This window comes from Trifolium pratense, linkage group LG2 (genome assembly GCF_020283565.1).
Source record: "Trifolium pratense cultivar HEN17-A07 linkage group LG2, ARS_RC_1.1, whole genome shotgun sequence".
Classification (NCBI taxonomy): domain Eukaryota; kingdom Viridiplantae; phylum Streptophyta; class Magnoliopsida; order Fabales; family Fabaceae; genus Trifolium; species Trifolium pratense.
The window spans coordinates 16,109,858-16,129,589 of NC_060060.1; the positions used below are offsets into that span (position 1 = coordinate 16,109,858).

General features: G+C 32.9%; 2 protein-coding genes across 5 annotated transcripts; one reads left to right on the forward strand and one right to left on the reverse strand.

Moving 5' to 3' along the window:
- Window positions 1–381: 381 nt before the first annotated feature.
- LOC123907597 (cyclin-dependent kinase F-4-like) lies at window positions 382–10,636 on the forward strand. Its single transcript, XM_045957921.1, has 13 exons — window positions 382–722; window positions 3,575–3,741; window positions 3,831–3,901; window positions 6,928–7,030; window positions 7,110–7,162; window positions 7,280–7,346; window positions 7,923–8,031; window positions 8,158–8,223; window positions 8,329–8,397; window positions 8,501–8,678; window positions 9,242–9,273; window positions 9,509–9,584; window positions 10,088–10,636. Exons 2-13 carry the CDS (start codon window positions 3,674–3,676, stop codon window positions 10,216–10,218), a joined length of 1,023 nt encoding a protein of 340 aa, XP_045813877.1. The 5' UTR covers window positions 382–722; window positions 3,575–3,673; the 3' UTR covers window positions 10,219–10,636.
- A 2,207-nt stretch (window positions 10,637–12,843) lies between these two features.
- LOC123907598 (protein BREVIS RADIX-like) lies at window positions 12,844–18,552 on the reverse strand. Of its 4 annotated transcripts, none has more exons than XM_045957924.1 (6): window positions 18,152–18,527; window positions 17,048–17,171; window positions 14,378–14,709; window positions 13,805–13,940; window positions 13,390–13,706; window positions 12,844–13,262 (listed from the first exon to the last, which is right to left on the reverse strand). In XM_045957924.1, exons 2-6 carry the CDS (start codon window positions 17,162–17,164, stop codon window positions 13,184–13,186), a joined length of 981 nt encoding a protein of 326 aa, XP_045813880.1. In that variant the 5' UTR covers window positions 17,165–17,171; window positions 18,152–18,527; the 3' UTR covers window positions 12,844–13,183. The 4 variants fall into 4 exon arrangements, with proteins under 4 accessions (XP_045813880.1, XP_045813879.1, XP_045813882.1 ...); XM_045957923.1 differs by having other exon boundaries at window positions 12,847–13,262; window positions 13,390–13,709; window positions 18,152–18,552; XM_045957926.1 differs by lacking the exons at window positions 17,048–17,171; window positions 18,152–18,527 and adding an exon at window positions 14,895–15,035 and having other exon boundaries at window positions 12,847–13,262; window positions 13,390–13,709.
- Window positions 18,553–19,732: the final 1,180 nt, after the last annotated feature.

The following is a 19,732-nucleotide window of genomic DNA, read 5'->3' on the forward strand; positions in this document are numbered from 1 at the left end:
ACATTGATTTGACGCCCTCACAAAAAAAAAATGTATTTTTTCGTCAAACGTGCTTATTATACTGTAAGAATGTTTTAAGAATCTAAATTGTCCTCTCACTTAGTTATATAGTCATAGGAGTAGTGAATTCAATTAAAAAAAAAAAAGAAAGGGCAAAAACGTAATTTGACGCATTAGGGTTTTGAAGGGGGAATTAGGGTTTGGGTTGGAAAGTTTACCATCTTTTATATATAGATAGATAGATAGATAGATAGATAAATTCAGGGGCGGATCCAGTGCATGGTGAGGGTGTGCACCTGCACACCCTGAAATTTGAAAATTTCCACAGGTACCCCTCTTCTTTTCTAATTTTGACCACCCTGAATATTTTATTTTGCACCTTGACCCCTTGACACCCAAAGTCTGAAACTCCACTCTCACAATACAATTTCACACTTCTCTCTAAACTAATATTCTCTCATATCATGTCAAAACTATTCACACAAACCACCGAAAATTTGATCTGAAGATTCTGAACCGGCGGCGGCGACCACTCCAGCCACCACCACTGTCCATGACCGCGCGAGATCTCCTCTCAGTCTCCTATCTCTGCGATTTTTCAGTGCGATTTCTCCATTTTTCTCTGCGATTTTGTTGTGCGAATTTCTCAGATTTCTGTGCGATTTCTCTCCCTATTCATCACCACAACCCTTCCTCACGAAGATTCAGACAACATTAGCAAGGTAATTGATCTTGATTTTAGGGTTTTGTTAATTTTTTTAATTTAGGGTTTTTTGAAAATTATGAATGAATTGAGATTTTAGTATTTTAGGGTTTTATGAAATTTTTGTTGGAAGTTTGTGATTTATTCTTATCTATAATTTTTATTGCGATTGAAATTTTGTTCATTTATGAAATCAGTTTATTAGTTTGTTACCTTTGTAATTTTTGGGATTCTACTAGTTAGGTGGGTGTGGCCGTGTGGGTGATGTGTTTCTCTGCTAAAATTTTGCAGCTTATTGTGTTTGTGTTGATTTAGTTTTCTCAACTACATGTATCACATTCTCAATATAGTGATTGTGTTTGTGTTGGTTTATTCTTGTCTGCGAGATTTGTTCTTCCCCATCTCTATCTTTGTTGGTCATCACTGCATAGATCTGTCACAAGATTAGGTACCATTTTGTGTCTATTGTTAGCAAAGCTCCTGTGGCCAACTGTTTTTGAGATATGAATTCCATTTTTTAAATTTTAGAGTTTGGTTCTATTCTGTGTTGAAAGTTTTCTGGATCATCTTTTAAATTGGTTTTGAGTTGGATCCTATTTTTTCACTGAAGTTTTTAATCTGGGTATATTGAAGCGGATCATCATTGACCCAAGTTTCAATTTTGGGATTTTATTTTGTGTTGTTTAATCCCCTTTTCTGTATTGTTCAGATTTTAAATTTTTCTTTCTTTCTTTCTTATATGACTTTGTAATTTTAGCCAAAATGATTTGTCCTGACCATGAAGGTGCGGAAGAAGAAAAGCAACAACTCCATCAATTTTCCATTTACATTCTATTTAATTTGAGTGAAAAGTAGCAACTTGAATTTTTGCAGATGAGAAACAGGATTAGTGGTGGGAAGATGATGTTGAGAGATGAAAAGTTTTGAATACGCTTTCCTTTGTTCTATCAATTTTAGCAATATGTATTCTGATCCCAAGTGGGAATGGGATGGTAAGCAGGCTGGTGTTCTGGTTAATAGCTTTGTTTTTCATTTCATAAATGCTTTCTTTGCAATGGATAACCCCGGAAAATGTAGAATCCTCTCTAGTTTGTATACCTGTCCTTTTCATTTTTACTTTAATTCAGACTAGCCAATTCAATGTACCTAATTGGAAGCGCAGTGTTAAGAACCTGAGGATGCAATAAGAGAAACAACAATGAAGGTTGTGGGTCAGAGATAGATTAGTACAATCATTAATGAGATCCGCAACTCAAACAACCACCGGCCAAATTCATTGGTTCTCATTGTTATAGTTTGTTTTATATATATATATATATATATATATATATGTGTGTGTGTGTGTGTCATGTTTTCCTGCACATACATATATAAGATGTTTTTCCTCTGTTATTGCTTTTCGTCTGCATACATTGATACATACATAATGTTTTCCTATAGATACATATATATCACGTTAATAATTTGCGTTTACATATATATGTGTATTGCTTTGCTCTTTTTTCTTTTATATGTAGTTTAAATGTTAATTTTTTTATAGGAGCATTGATAGTTTGTTAAACTATGTGAAATTTATTTTTTTAAAAATATTTTATTGAATTAGATAGATCATCAGGAACGAGAAATTGCTATTAATAGATGGTTTGATTTGCGTCGAAGAGCTGTAGCTCAACTTATGTGTGCAATTGTTTATTGTTATGTTCGGATGTCTCGTAAGAGAAAATTAAGTTATAGTATGAACTCTGAGAGAGGTTGTACGATATACTTTGTTTGAATATTTTCTTCCGTGTTTTATTGAATCAAAGTTTTGGTTTTAATGTCTATGTAGTGAATTTCTTGGTGTGGTAATGAGTTTTGTGTATGTGATATTTTTTTCTTTGAAAAATATGTGTTATTTGTTTTGATGTAATAATAAAGATATATTAGTTTTGAAAATATGAGTGTTATAAGATTTTAAGGATAAAAAAGTAAATTGTTTTTAAAATACCTCCCCTCCCCTTGTGAACCAAACATATATTTAATTAAATCACCTCCCCTCCTCTCCCCTCTTTTGAACCAAACACATATGTAATTAAAAAATTTCTCTCCCCTTCCCTCCCCTCCCCTCTATAAAAATACCTCACCCCCCCCTCCCCCTAATTTGAACCAAACAGACCCTTATTGAATTTGGTTTTGATGATGTGATTTTATTGGACTTGATGTTAGTTAGGGTTTGAATATTGGAATCTATGGGGATTTAAAATCTATTGGAATCTATGTTTTGGTGAAATATACTACTTTTAAATTGCATACTTAATGTTTTGTTTCATGGGGATTAAAAATCTTATGTGATACTGTTTCTAATTAATCCTAGGGCAGCTTCTTCAGTTTTGGAATTTAGTTTCTAGTTGGTTTGGTACACAGGATTCTCAAGCTGATTATTTGTTTTTTGTCTCCTTAAAGTTTTAGACCTTGTGCATGATTTTTTATTTAAATTTAACTGTTATGATATTGATATACTATACTATATGAAATTAATTTTAACGCAAACATAAATGCAATCAATTTTACTAGGTTGAGCACTTGATTGCTTTTTTTATAGCATCGAAGTTTGTATGCTGTTTGGTTTGTTCCAAGTTTTGTAGGGATTTTTTTTTTTTTGTTCGTCATATTTCACATTGTTATTTTTTTCTTGGTCACGTTTCACATTTTTTATGGCCAGTTTTCTCAGCCTGCATAGTTATATAATATCTGAGTTAATTTAAATCTGGATTTTGCTATTATTATAATGTGAGCAAATTGCAAAATACTTGTGTTTACACCATATGGAAGTATGTATTTTGGGATTATTAATCTAACCCCACGTGCTTTGGCCACCTTCTTTTATCGCAGGGTTGTCTGGGCCGTAAATAAATTGGGCCTGAGTCCAACATTAGTTGATCGGTATCGGGACGAGAGTTGAGTGAGAGTGTGTGTAGCACGTTGATCGGAATGGAGAAGAGGATCACCCTGGTTCAGACCGTCGCCACCGCCGGCGTTTTCTCCGCCATTTCCTTCTGGTAACTCTTTCTCACTCTCATTCCACCAATTTTCTTTTCAATTTCTATCCAACCAACCTAATCTCAATTCAATTCTCTGTCGATTTTAGGTATGGATTCATGTTCGGGAGAGAATCCTCTCGCAAAGAGCTTTCTCAACTAATCGAAGATCTCCGTCGCGGTAATCCAACTCCTCCTCCTCATTCTTGAAGCTATTTCTTCTTATTGCGCCGTTTAGAGTAGCTTCACTCACTATGTCACTTCTCGCATTGGTTTCAATTTCAATTTCTATATCTATATTGTGTGTGTATATGTGTTCAATTTTGTAACTAGTGTTGATTGATTGTAGTCTGTAGAGGCTGACCTACTATGTAACACACCGATACCTTGTTTATTTAAGGTATCATAAAGAGTATCATAAAGAGTTTCACAGGCTAATGATACCTTGTTTATTTTTATCATTGGAGTTCCATGACGTAGCATAGAGGATATCAAAATTGATAATACCTTAACTTATTTAAGGTATGGTATCATCAAATATATCATCAATTTAAGTTAAAAAAATAAATATAGAAGAGATCACTTGTTAATAATGTATGATACCCTCCGTTTCAAAAAAATAATGTATGATACCCAAAGTGGTATCACCATTGGAGCAAAATATGTATGAGTTGCATAAGTATTACATGGCATTGTAGAACCACTTGTTAGTAATGTATGATACTCAAAGTGTTAGCACCATTAGAGATGTTGTTATTACATTAAATCACTTCCATTTTTTTATAAATTATTATCGGTGTCAGTATGTGATTTCTACGTCTGTATCACTGTTTCATACCGGAGGTTGCTTCTGAACTATGTGAGCTTGTTGAATGTGTGCGCAAACACTTCTTTAGTTTCCTTACAACATTTTGTTACGATTTTGTTGAATGTTATCTGTTTGAGAGGGAAAGAGAGGTATCTTTCTGTATAAATCTATCGGCTTAGTTGTAATTTATAATTTGACAAGTTTGTTAAGCTCAGCTTATGCTTCAACTACTTCTGTTATCGTTGTTGCTTTTCATAGATAATCTTTGAAGAGCAAAGAAACGGTGTAAATTTTAGATTTGGTATGGTATGTGACCTTAGTTTTAAACAAGTGATAGTTTTTGGAAGGTGAATGAAATGTTACTTGTTACTTTAGAGCAGTAGCCCACTCGAGAGGGAAATATAATTGAAATGAAGAAAATTTGAATTTATTGTTCTGCCTTTTTTTTTTTTCATTCCATTGTCTTCATGTTTATAGAGATTCATAAATTCCTAAAAGCATATTGCTACAGATCAAAAATGGCCAAGTGACTAAGCATTCTTACATGCCTAATAACCAAAAAATGAATTTTGTAATTGAAAAGATTTTGTAAAACAAAAGCATAACAATGGGGCACAATTAGAGTGGCATATCAAGTTCATATGGCTGAACAAAAGGCAAGAGGTAAATAGGAATTACTTGGTAGTGTGGCACAAGTTGGAGTGCATGATGAATTTACGGAGGCTTGTTGTAGTTAGTAAGGGTGAAGTTCAGTTTCCAACTCGGTGAATAATGATTTTTTGATAAACTCATGACTGATGGTGGAAATTCTAATTCATATCTATATTTGTTTTGGCTTCCTGTTGTGGTTTGATGGAATTTTTTCTCCTTAATTGGTCATATTGTTGTGTCATTTATATCTTGCATGAGTTAGTTGGTAGATTGGTCTGTAGATGTTTTGGAGGGTGCTAAGGCTATAACACTGATGTCTGATGTGAATAGTTTGATTGTCATCACATCATGAAATGAGGCGGAACAAAAAATTGGTGTTATGAAAAATCTTGTTGTATGCTGCGGTTATGAAGGGTATTTTTGCTATTATGGAGGGGATGCAATCTTGCTTGAGCAGTTGTTTGGTATGGTTTTAAGTAGTAGAATAGTAGAGGCATGGAAAAAATTTGTGTTTTAATGGCTCATGTAATTCGCTCCCATGGGTCGTTCTAAACAGAGACGAGGGCGAGAATATAGTATTGATCTAGACTGCTTTGGCATGATGTCTATTGTTAATTCTTAATGAATATGAGTATTTATAATATCAGTTTCAAGAACTGGTACCAGTAGGTGTGATGGTGTTTATGGATTACATTCTTTTGATGTACAAATGACAATGTAATAGGTACTTAGCATTAATAAAATGACTTCTGTTTTTGAAAAAAAATAATGTGACAATTTTCTTATCGCATCTTGTTATCTTTGTTGTGGTGTTGAATATTGTTACAAATTGAGACACAATAAGAATGTTCAAATAAGATGAGGATGTCATTCTCTGAGCAATTTGACATATGCTGCTTTATTCAAATCTTACAGAGTGAGGTGAACAAATGACATTGGTGAGCTTTTGTAGACATTTAAAAGGATAGAAGTGGTGAAAACTGAATAGAGACCAACTCCAGTATATTGATTCTTTACCGTCAGCAGATAAAGTTTTTTCTCGTTAATAAATGGAGTTTTATATATACAATGAAATAAATTTATGTATCAAGATTAAATTCAAAATAACAAAGATACTATCACATTATATTTTTAAATTTATGTATCAAGATTAAATTCAAAATAACAAAGAAAAACAAAATTAACAATGTATTTGGTGATATTGGATATATTCATATAGGAATACTACTTTAATGTATTAACAGGATAAATGTCTTAATAAATATATTTGAATGCAATATATATCACACAAGATGAGTTGGATGAGTGGCAAAGACTAACATCAATATTTGAGGGGAGGTGGGTTCGATTCCTGCTAGCTGTAAAATTCAAGGTTTTTTTGGAAATATTAATTGATGGTTTATACCGGTTTGAACCGCTGCCAGTTTCACCGGTTTAACCACTGACCCGTCCGGTTCGCACCGGTTTAACCACTGACCCGTCCGGTTCGCACCGGTTTATACCGGATTTGATGCAGAACCGGTTCTGCAACTGAACCTGCCCGGAAATACCACCGGTTCCCGGCCAGACCGGTCCGACCGGCCGGTCCGGTCCGGGTTTTAAAACACTGGTTATTGCAATTGTTTTTTCTCATTGCAATTCATATGTATTGAAATATTTAAGGTATTGCTCATGGTATGAAAGATATTCTGTAATCTAGCTTTATTAAAATATGTATTGTTGTTTTGACTCTTTGCCGCTCTTTGCAGAAAACTTACTGGTTACTAAGGATATTATCAAAATTGCTGATTTTGGCCTCGCCCGTGAGATCAGCTCACAACCACCCTACACTGAGTATGTCTCCACACGATGGTACGTACCTTTGGCTTGCAATAAATGCATCATCTTTTGTGTTGGGTATTCAATAACACGTACGATTGCCTCTGATTAGGTATCGTGCTCCTGAAGTGCTGCTTCAGTCTTACATCTATGGCTCCAAAGTTGGTAAGTTTCTGATGTTAAATATTGATGTCATCATTGATCTTTGATAATTTGTTTCTTGCAGCAATGATGATGTGTACTTGCTACCTTTTTATCTATTAATGTTTTTTTTTCTTCTAGACATATGGGCAATGAGTGCGATAATGGCCGAGCTGTTCTCTCTTCGACCTCTTTTTCCAGGAGCCAGGTATTGGCCTCACTTATCACACCCCATAACTACCCAAATAATGGGTTTTCTATTTAGAGTTTATGTTATTTTGATTTGTTAAGATTTTTTTTTATAACATAAGATATGCAGTCGAATCCAACTTTTAGCCTTTTACAGAAGATGATTTAGGTAGTTTCTTAAAATATTTTCATGCAATAATGAGAGTAAAGCATGCACTCTTTATATTAGTAACAAATGCAAAATAGTTTCTGCTCTAAGTTGCTCTGTTTTGGAGGTGGGTTTTGTATGTGGGAGGGGAGGCTTGTTTGTCTCTTCTAAATTAAGCAAGTTATACAATGTTACTAGTAATGAATGAAGTGGGATTCAATTGTTATGGCATTCTTTCAATTTTTTTAAATATTGACCTAATTGTCTAAAACCCTCCTCCCAAATACACCCTAAACAATAATAACTTCTGGTGCACTAATCAGTAAAAAAAATATGGCTGCAAAATATGTTTTTATATATGCTTTTAAAGTAGAATCCTGCTCTAAAGCAATTGTGTAACTCCTGGATGTTGGAAATTAACATGTTCGTTCCTCGTGACTCGTGCAGTGAGGCAGATGAGATCTACAAAATATGTGGTGTGATAGGCAATCCAACTACTGAATCATGGGCCGATGGACTCAAACTTGCAAGGGATATTAATTATCAGTTTCCACAGGTTAATATTTTCTACATAAGATTTGTTATTTTTGGTAGGCAGCTACTATTTTCTTAACTAATAGTGAGACAATATTATTTTATTTGGTACTGACTATTATATGCCTATTGCTAATGCTATCTATAGCTTGCTGGCGTAAATCTTTCTGCTTTGGTACCATCTGCAAGTGATCATGCAATCAGCCTTATCCAAGTAAGTAGTGTATTTTGCGGGGCTTAGCCATTTAAATTTTAAATCACTCATCAACCAATTATGCTTATGACATTTTGTTGTTCTCTTGTTTTCTATTAATGTCAGTCACTTTGCTACTGGGATCCCTGCATGAGGCCAACGGCTTTAGGGGCCCTTCAACATCCTTTCTTTCAGGTAGCCTTTTAGCTGATTCATTCATGTCTTGTTTATCTTTCTCTGAATTCCATTTTTTTAAACTTATGGTTGCTTTACTTATACTTTTTTTTATGTGCTGTAGAGTTGTTTTTACATTCCTCCATCCCTTCGCTCAAGAGCAGTAGCGGCGAGAACTCCTCCACCTGGAACCAGGGGTGCACTGGTGGATGATCAACAATGGGTCAAGAGATATCCGGGTGCTCTACCCAATTCAAAGCCCACCAATTATTTTCCATCTCCAAAAGTACAACCTTCTTCAGGTGATCCCGTGGATCTCTCATATTTATTGATTAGTCATATGAATGCATGCATCACGAGTGATTAGATAGTTTAGTGATTTGGGGATGTAGATAATTTTTTGATAGATAAAGGGGTTGTCGGTCAACTCCCCTCTCTAACATTTCAGAAAGAAAAAAAGGTCCCATCAAGGTAGTCAGAAGCAGAAGGTCCTAAAACAATAACATTCATAGTAAAAGATTACTATGGTGTTCAATTTACAAATTAGATGCTAGTCTGTGTTTTTTTCACATTTTGGCTGAAGTTAGGAAGGTTATAATAGTATGTTTTGCCTCGGCTGGCATCAAGAAATGTTGAACCCTTCTTGCAACTGGCCTCTTATGATCCTCTGAAAGGGCTTTGAAACATTGAAATTTGAATTTATGGGCTCAAGTCTAATAATACTAAGCTCATATTTCGTATTTAATTCCTAATGCAAAACAAGGAGAATATCCTTTTTTGTATATAGTCAGGTCTTTTTTAATTTGTGGCATTCTAGTTTCATCCTTCAAATGTCTGATTTCTCATCGAATTATGAATGATACAGGTGTACAGCGGAAGCTGGATATGGTAAATCAGGTTAGTTATTCTTGCCGCATCCTTATTTACGAAATTACGAGCACTTGTTCATGCACACATTCTTTTACCCCATGATGTCAAAAACATCAAATGCTGTTTTTAACTTGAGATCCTTTTATCTATAAGATTGTGTTTTTTCTTTCTTGGTGAACTGCTTTGCTGGACATGTGTTGTATTTTTGTTTCTTAATGTTATTATCTATTTATGCTAATAATATCTCTCTGATTCATTGAAGGATGGAGTTAAGAATGAAAAATCAATGAAGACTACTACACAATCAAAATATCGACTGCCAGGAAAGGAAAGTCCAAGTAAGTTTTACAGTCTGTTCATTTCAATTATTGAATCAGATAGTCTTTTTTTTATGGCATTGGCCTTTCATGAAGATTCTAAAAAATACTGAACAATTGAAAAATGGGAATATAAAGGGAGCACTGAAATTTCTAAGATTAAATGAGAAGAGGGATGTATTCCTTTCTCAAGCAGACAAATAAAAATTAGGAGAGTCCCAGAAGGAGGAAAAATATGGTGCTCTGCGGAGTCATCACTCATAGTTGGCCCCATTTTTCACACCAAAACTCAAATCCCAATCAATCGTTTTCCCTACTGAGTTTCCTCTTTTTCACTGCCTTTGCCACTCCTCTGTCCTAACCAATATATACACAGTAATAAATAGGAATCCAGAGGGTTATCTGGCTCATTAGCGCAACGGGCTTATGGATTTTCTTGTTTTTAATAATCACATAAATTAGTTACTCTGAAATTTATTGGAGAAGTGGTGCTTTTATTTACGGAAAGTTGTGTTTGCTGGCAGCTTCTATGAACAAAGGAAGAACTACACGTGGGGTTTCAGAAACAACTGAGAGGTTGGCCAATATGTCTATTGGTAATCAAAGACAAGCCATGGGGCAACCCCGCCCTCCAATGAAAGCTGGAGTTAATTAAAGTTCCGAATCTCCTAACTTCATGCTCAGGCCTACACCACAGATTCCGACTGGAAGAACATACCCAAGAAAAGTTGCTGGATGAGAAGTACGAGGATCAATATCTGATTTACATAATACATATAGGGGTTGTGGTCGTATTATGTTTACTACAAAAAAAAAAAAGTATTGCCTATGTTATTTGGTTGTCGTTTCATACTGTGTTGTGGGATAAACACATGAGCTGATGCTGTTTAATAGGGGTATGGACTACTATGATGTGTCTGTCAGAGGCACTCATAAATCATGCTTGGGTTTGCTTGGTTCACAAGACAATAATCTAGAGATGCTGGTCTTAATTACAACACTTGTACTCGATGTTTGAATCTCTTATGTTTTTATTTTTAATAAATAAAATGTGAAAGTCTTTTTGTGAGAAATAATGTGAAGGGTGTTGATGTTTATTGTTAATCCTCATTTAATGGTTTTTTTAGCCTGTTTAGCATCAAGTTGACCTTCGTTTTACTTTTTACCTGCAGTAAGGGTCCGTTTGGTTAGATGGAGGGGAGGGGAGATGAAGAGGGTAATCTTAAATTAAAAAAAAAAATTGTTTTTAAATTTTGATTCAAAGTAGATCGAGGAAAGTTGAGGGGATAATCTTGACAAAAAAAGATTAAAAATAAATTTTTTTAACCAATCAAATCTCTCTAATAATTGAGATATTTTGTTTTTATTTTTATTTTTTTTTCAAAAATATAAAACGTTATTTTGTCAAGATTACCCATTCACCTCTCCTCCATCTACCTCGAACCAAACGGGTCCTAAGTAGTAGTTCTATTTGAGAGAGAAATTTATCCAAAACTCCTTTTTATTGGCAGTATTAATTTTTTTTTTAAAAACAAATGTATTTTTTGTGCGCAGCTATGGATATTAATTTCTCTATTTAAGAGGTTGATATTTTCTTAGGAATATTTTTTTTTTTTGTTTACATCTTAGGAATATTTTTTAAATTGGTATACCAAACGGGTCCTAAGTAGTAGTTCTATTTGAGAGAGAAATTTATCCAAAACTCATTTTTATTGCCAGTATTAATTTTTTCTTTTTTTTTAAAACAAATGTATTTTTTGTGCGCAGCTGTGGATATTAATTTCTCTATTTAAGAGGTTGATATTTTCTTAGGAATATTTTTTAAATTGGTATACCAAGTTATTTGATTTATTTGTTTGTTTTAGTCATGGTCATTCGAAGGAAAATATGCTATTTATTTATTTATTTATTTATTATTAAGCATTATTTGTCGTGTATTATTCTTTATGTCTACAAATATGAAGTATCTCTATCCTACTTTATCAAACTAGTAGATTGATATTTTTTTTTTTTGGTACAAGTAGATTGATAATATTTATTAAAAAGAAGATTAATATAATCTGGATTAAAATATTGGAAGATAAACAAATTTCCAGCTTAAAAAGAAAAGTACCAACATCTCGCTTTCCAAACGGCCAAGTAACGGTGAGACTTGGTTATAGAACAATGAGGTGTTTTGAATATGAAAATAAGGATTTATGACCAAGTTGACATAGAAATTTCTATCGGTACACCAAAGTAAGGACAGTCGAATTTTAAGTGTTGATTTAAGATCGGACAGTCGAAATTACACTAAAAAATTAAGTTTAAACAATCTTGGCCATTGATTAAAATAGATGGACAAAAGGAGTAATTTTTTAGGACTACATTTTTTCTTCCTATTAATATATTTGCTTGCACTTTTTGATACTCAATGTCTATAGAATTAAACTAGTGCTATTAAATTTTGTTGTGTCATATTGCATTTTCTTTGTTAACTTTACTAAATAAAACCAAAACTATGGCATACTAGCTGCATAATTGGTATCTAAAAGATTGTGTAGTTAAAATGCTAAGTAGAAAAGGTTGGAAGTTGTGACAAACAATATTATACTAAGAGTTATTTTAGATTTTTGAATATTATATTATTTTTTGTAATCTAATCTAATCAAATTTTCATTTATAAGTATAAACATAAAAATAATAGTTATATAAATCAATTTTTTTTACCAATTATATAAATGACTTGTTATATAATATTTTTTAATAAAGATACCTAAGATAATTCTAAATATACTTTGTGGCATATTAGATTTGAAAAATAAATTACGGTCAAAGGTTTTTAGAGAATCAAGTCAAATATTTTTAGTGATTTGATGATTATAATTGATTGACACCGTCTATTACTTTAATCTTAAGAGTATAAATATAACTAATGTCACAAATTGCTCAAGATTATATGATAAACTTCACGCTCCAATTCCTGCTCAATTTTAGCTTAATGTCATATAAGACATTCACATGAGCAAGACTTTCATGATCACATGATCTTAAGCACCAATTTTAAACACTCACATAAAATTAAAATATAGAATTAATTGTTTTAATTTAATTATTTATGAAATAATTAAAAGAATAAAATAAAAAATTAATATTTTGTGAGTGTAACTAAGAAGTAATATTTATTCTCGTAACCATATAAATTAATCCCATCCACATACTCATAAATAGGTTTAACAATAAATGAGAGAGTTGAATAACATGAGATTATGGTTTCTTAAACTCCATCTAACACAAAGCCTATGCATAATGACCAATAATTCTACATTAAGGTTGTTATTATAACCAATGTGTCCATAAAAACCAATAATCCAATACAAGAGAAATATCCATACAAGAGAACAAGACGAAATTATTTAAATGCATATATATAATACGAAAAACATTAAATTAAACCCCCCAATAAACAAATTCAACCTAAAAACATGTTTTTTTGACTCAACCAAATAACTTTATTAAGCTATGAAACCTTATTCACCAATGATAGAAAAACAAGTTTTCTATATAGGACTCTACACCAAAGACTGGACTCAACAAAAGTTCATAATCACTTATTTCATCAGCAGCATGGCACAGACACTTCACAGGAATTCAGCATTCACTCTTTCTCTGTTGTCCTCCCACCATTTCCTTGCTTCTTCATCTCCAAACCTCTGTCGGCTGCAAATCGAGTTCAAAAACCATCAATACAAATCCTACCAATCTTCTAAACCGATTTTTTCTTAACTCTCGAGTTAAAAAGGACGGTCTACCAAGTAGAAAAATAGCTTATACATAAACACATTACCTGAATCTGATACGACGAATCTCCTTGCTCCCATCAGGTAACTGCCTGATTGTAACAAACACTCCAGGCTCAACTTGCTCCAACCATTCAGATTCAATTTCACTTGCATTGCTGAAGGAAAGCTCATCTTTAGAAGAAGTCCTTGATGCTTCCATGGATGACCCAGCTGCATGAATTTGTTGCTGGCTACTGCTTCCTTGTCCCATAGTGAATCTTGCAGGATTATAGTACTGATTCCTTTCTGCTGAGTCATTGAACCATCCAGCCATAGGGATATCTCCTCCAGTATGAAGCCTCCAATAAGCAGCAGAATCTCTCTGCTGTTCAAAGGAAACAATGTAAGTTAGATATCAAAATAAAAAAGCAAAAGAAATTCATTAATAGTGAGAGTTTTGACATGATTATGAATGTTTACCTCATCTTCAGATGGTGGAGGAGTAATGTTGTTAAGAGCTTGACGGTTGAATGTCTGGACATTATAAAGCTCCCTTAGTCTGTCAAAGTTCTCACCCCACCATACTTGAGCTTGCCACTTATCAAACATGTCTCGGCTTCGAATTCAAATGTTAAGCATTAAGTAACGTTATGTCAACGGAAATTAACAGCAATAAGTACCGACACTTCGATTGAATACGTGTCCTGTCTTGGACACCGGCATGACATTGACACATACGATTACATTCATTAATATCTATTTTCTCAAACCATTATCAGTGTTGACGTGTTGATGCCATATCGTGTGTCGGTGCTTTAGACTGAGAGGTAAATTAAACCTATGTAGCACCGACATTTCAGACAGAAGGCATGTCTGGTGTCAGACACCAACAATCTGACACGACTATGGTACATGTGGTTACATTCAGTTACATATATTTTCATAAATCATTACTGGTGTAATATGTGTTAGTGTCATGTCTGGTGTCTGTGTCAGTGTTTCATAGATATAACTAGTAATAAAATCAAAGCTTGTAATAATTTTTCAACATACTTGAAGCGAATTCTTCTGAGATCATTTCCACCATCAGGAAGAGACACAAAGGTAACATCAACCCCTGGCTCCACCTGTGCCACCCACTCTTTGTTTCCATCCACCTCCTCCACCACTGCTACAACTGGCTCTTGCACTCTAGGGGTTGTGTTACCACTAGTTCCCCCTATAAACCCTTGGTCTGATCTTCCACCGGCTAAATTAGCGTCCCACAGAGGAGTTGAGCCTGAGCCTAATCCTCCCATGTAAGGGTATTGAACCCCTTCAGAATTGGTAGATGATTTCAGTCCACTTTTGTCAGCACCCTTTAACTTCAGCACCATGTCTTTAATCTGCATGTGACGGAAAAAAAAAATTAGATACTCACTCAAATTAACATCAATGCATTAGAAATTTTAATAATGTACCATAAATATTAGATACCAATTGTCTAAAGAATCCAAATAGAAAAAAATTATGATAAGTAATGTGCAAGCAAATAAGTCACTTTAATTAATTGAAAGTTCATTTTAGGTACCAATATATATATGTCCTACTATCAACTATAAGCCCTCAATGGAAAGCATTTCCTAATTGTAGAAAACTACAACAATATCTATCTAAATGTCAATTGTCAACATATTCATATATAAATTAGAAACATTTGGTTCAATATAGTTGCTATAGGCATATACTCTTTAATTATAAGTTAATTCAATTTCAGTTTAATTTCCACCATCTTTTTAAAAAGTTTCTAGTTAAGAGTTGCATGCAATAATTGCTGACAAGGAATAGCATGAAGATGAGGTGTAGGTTAATAAGCACTTATAATGAGAACAAAAATAGCTTCATCACTAATTTGAGTGAAATCCATGTGCGTTTTCCTATTAAGGCAATTCAATTCGACAACAAAAGTACGACTTTTTTTTAAGAGATTATTTTTCACAAAAAATTGAACCTTTTATGACTCTAATATGGTGTTGTAGTTGTAAGAACCGTTATATCTCTAAATCTAACGGCTCCTACAACTACAATACCATATCGCAACTGTAAAGATCCTAAAATAAATGTCAATGAATATAACTTGCTTGCATAGAAAACTTTTGAATGAACAATGCAACGACAAGAATTCAAGGATGGACCACACCATGATACGAATATGGCACATTCCATTCTTTGCTAGACATCTTTTCTCAACATTAACTAAATTTATGAAAGTGGAACATGTTGTTCCATGTTCTCATCATAAATTAGACACTTCATTGAAACATGGAGAAATTAAAATGGTAAGGCATAAACAATATAACAATCTTGGTATCTTGGACTAAATGTTGATTAAAATTTATTGGCATTGAATCATGTTGTTACTACTTATAATTTCTGATTATTTCAAAGTGTGACATTATAATTGGCTAAAAAGTGTACTGAAAAAACTACTACTAGAGAAGTTGGTTTTTGAATTTGTAAGTGAAGAAAGATTAAGGCATTAGAAGCAAGTTTGATTGGTTGATGATGATGGTGGTCACATACTCACATCAAGGTCAGCACCACCAACAACACATGCATACTACTTATAAAATAAAGAAATTAATGGACCAAAGTCCAAACTTAGGAAAAAATGTGGACCATCCGTCAACAACATAAAGTGTCCAAAACACTACAACACACATTTACGTCATCTTAAACCAAATCAATCCCTGCCTATAGATAACTAGTATTACTCGTGTGTGTGACACATATTTTATTATATTCACATATAAAACTTTGTAGTATAGTTAAATATAAACAAAAAATATATACTATTTATTTGGATATAGTACACACATTTTATAAAATTAATTTTTGACAAAACTTATATCAATTTATATATTCATATAAACAAAAATTATATACTATCTTTTTGGTTTAGTACATATACCTTTTTTTTTGTTTATATTTAAGATAATAAAAAAATACAGTATCAAGAGAAAAGTGATATCCGTTTAAATGGTTAATTTTATTTTGAAATTCCATTTAAATGGTTAATTAATATGTATTCACATTATACACATAAAATTTGAATCTAGATAGTTTGCAATCAAGACCGTGACCATCCGATCAAGATTAAATAGTCTAGATCTCAAACAATTTTTTTTAAGGAAACTAAAATTACTTAACATTAGATACCTACAGGACAATCCAAGATATCTAATAATCAACTTATCTCACACAATAATTATACAAATATAAAAAATATCATATGATACGAATGTCTGTGAATAGATCACATTATAATAATTACATACGAGATAATATTTTAAAAATTGAATCGAAAGTTCAACCAATTAAACTTCAAATCATCACTATCTATAGTTGAATTATTTGAACAACTCAATTACAATTTCACAATATTCTCCGACCCGATTTTTAAAACATACTCCATCCGTCCAAAATATAAGCAAAAGTAAGTCAAATAAACTTGATGTATTTGGTTAAAGATTTGGACCAAATATATCCACTTTTGTTGACCAACTTTTGCTTATATTTTGGGACGGAGGGAGTAAGTTAAAAGATTCGTAGGTGGTCCCACAATTGGATATTACCCTCAAAGAGGTTTGATATAGTTTTGTTGTTTTCATCATCAAGATAGAAAAAGAAGCTGCAAAAAAGCAAAGTTCATACATAGGACTCTAGGTCATAGTGAGATAGTACCTGTGCAGTCAGGCTTTTGACGGCTGGTTTAGTGGTCGGCGTGCCACTCTGAGTCTGACGGACACCACCTTCATCCTCATCTCCCACCGTCGTACAGCTTCTTATGCATTCAAACATCTTTACTCTGCACACAAACCATGCAAACTTATTATAGTCAAAAATTTAAAGGAAAATGCTAAACAATGCCCCGACACTGTTTAAGGAGGCAAATATAGTAATATGACATTGAACTTTGTGCAGTCAACGTCTCGAAATTCTAAAAAGTGTTATTTTTAATTTAAAAATTTCCTTTTTTGGTTTCCTTAACCAGTGTCCGGGAGCACCGGTTAGCATAACCCAAATTTAAAATACAAAATCTAAAACTAATCCAATTAATAATAATAAATGATCCTTAGCTAAAAATATGAAAAGAAAAAAAAAGTGAGTAATTAAAAGTTTCATTCATTCTTGTTAGAATAAGAATGAATCAATGATGAAGGATGCCTATATGGCTACAACTATCATGTCATGTATGTAATGTAATGTAATGATGATTATAATAATGTTTTACTTTATGGTACAAAAATTGAGAATAAAAATTTAAAAAAGAAACAAAGCGTGTTTGAGAGTAAGTTTTCTGATTCTGACAAACATACTCTTCTCTGATTCTCTCTTTTTATCTTTTGTGTAAACCAAAAAAAATCACTAGTAAGTCACCATCACAATCAATCTCTATGCACCCATAAAACAAAAGTTCTATAGTGTTCTTAACTATTCAGTACTATGTCTCTGGTATTATCGTGATTATGTCAGAATTAAAGTGATCTACTGTGATTTTACATATGCTACAAAGTATAGCTAGTGAAAAATCACAGTCGATGACTCTGATTCTGATATATCCATCTATTGAATATCTCTTGTATTACTGTGATTATGTCAGAATCACGGTGATCTACTGAGATTTTGTAGATGTTATAAAGTATAGCTTTTGAAAAATTATGTCGATAACTCTGATTCTGATATATCGATCGTGATATCAAACATAAACCTGAATCTAAAAATACAATAGATTGAGTTTGGTATAGTGAAGAAAAGAGTATTAGTTTTAGAAAATGATGACTTTACCAAACTGAAAGAATCTTCTTGTTCTTGATGTTCTTCTTTTGAGTCTCTTCTATATCTCAACTTCATTGTAAGAAGAGGTTTATATAGAGACTTTGAAACCACAATAGCAGTGCCAACAATGTGTTTGGTTTCAAACACTCTTGTCCTTTTTTGCATGCTAGGATGAAATTACTCCTGCTAGCATCATCCTTGCTTGTTTGTGCAAGTAACAACAAATTAAAAGTTCCTAATACCAGGAGAAACTTGAGGTGAGTCACATGGAAATGAGATTCCAATACGAAAACAAGGAGAAGAAATGAAGAAAACAACTGTGGAATGTGAGGGTGGAGGAATCTTGGTGTGATTAATTGGATATTTTGATGATTTGAAAAATTGAAACTACAAATTTTACAGTTAAAGACAGAAATTGCTTCTAAGAGTGTCTATTTATATGGAAAAAGAGAGGCTATGGGACCACAGTTCCCTTCTGTCATCAGTTATCTTGTGTTGGGTTTTAATTATGAGGAGTTATCCGTTTATTTCATCCGCTAAAAAATAAGGGACTAAATATAACAATTTTAATTGTACTGTGTTTAATTTTAAAACTGTTTTAAGACCGAATAAATTGGGAACTAAAAGACTGAACAAAAACTTAAATGTTAGTCTTCCACCGAATCACTGAACAACTTTTTGTTCTCTTGATTAGTCGTCAAAAATACCAAAAAACATCGTACAAGACAAAATTTGTTCAATACCTTAAACTTTGTCCGTTGTTGTGCTGTATTGTTCTGTCCAGTACTTACATTTTACAGATCAAACAGACTTCTGTCTCACATCAACTATAAATGAGAAGAATGTTAGATTTATAAGAGATGATTCGTGAATCTAATGTCTTCGGGTTTTTGGTGGATATTTGAAGTCTCTCCCTCTCTTGTGGTCCGGAGTTATTTGGCCCGTTGTTTATCGGTTTTTAAGTATGAATGGTTAAGTTTCACATTGATTATGAATAAAGAAAATATTGAATTTATAAGAGAGGTGATCCATGAATTTATAATTCCTTAGGATTTTGGGTAAAGATGCGGTGTCCATCTCTTTCTTGTATTCCTGAAGCTTCACGAGACTACCCAACATATTAAAATTATTTGATTTAATTTAGTCTAACGATTAAAGTTGTTTTAAATGCATCAATGCGTCAAAATAAATGAACGGGGAATTTAGAGATTAAGTTCTTGGTGTTATGTGCTATGTGTGATTTGATTTTGATCTAATAAGTAAATGGAACAAACTCAAACTCTATTCTAATGCACTCAATTTTATTAGATAAATTTCTGAATAAAATTAACGAAATTGTCCCATGAAGTTGTAAAAATCATCATTTTCACTCTTGAAATTTGTGAATTAGCAAATAAATCCCAATTTGTGATGTCTCTCAAAATATCCTTTGTCTCCTTTTACTTCATTTGTGGTGATGATGTGTACATTAATTGTGTATCTGACTATACTAGCTGTTAGCCAACGCCACTCCATATTTCACCGGAATTTATTTGACCATATTCCACGTCATAAGGGTAAATGGCCATAGTTTAAAATGTATTCTAAAAC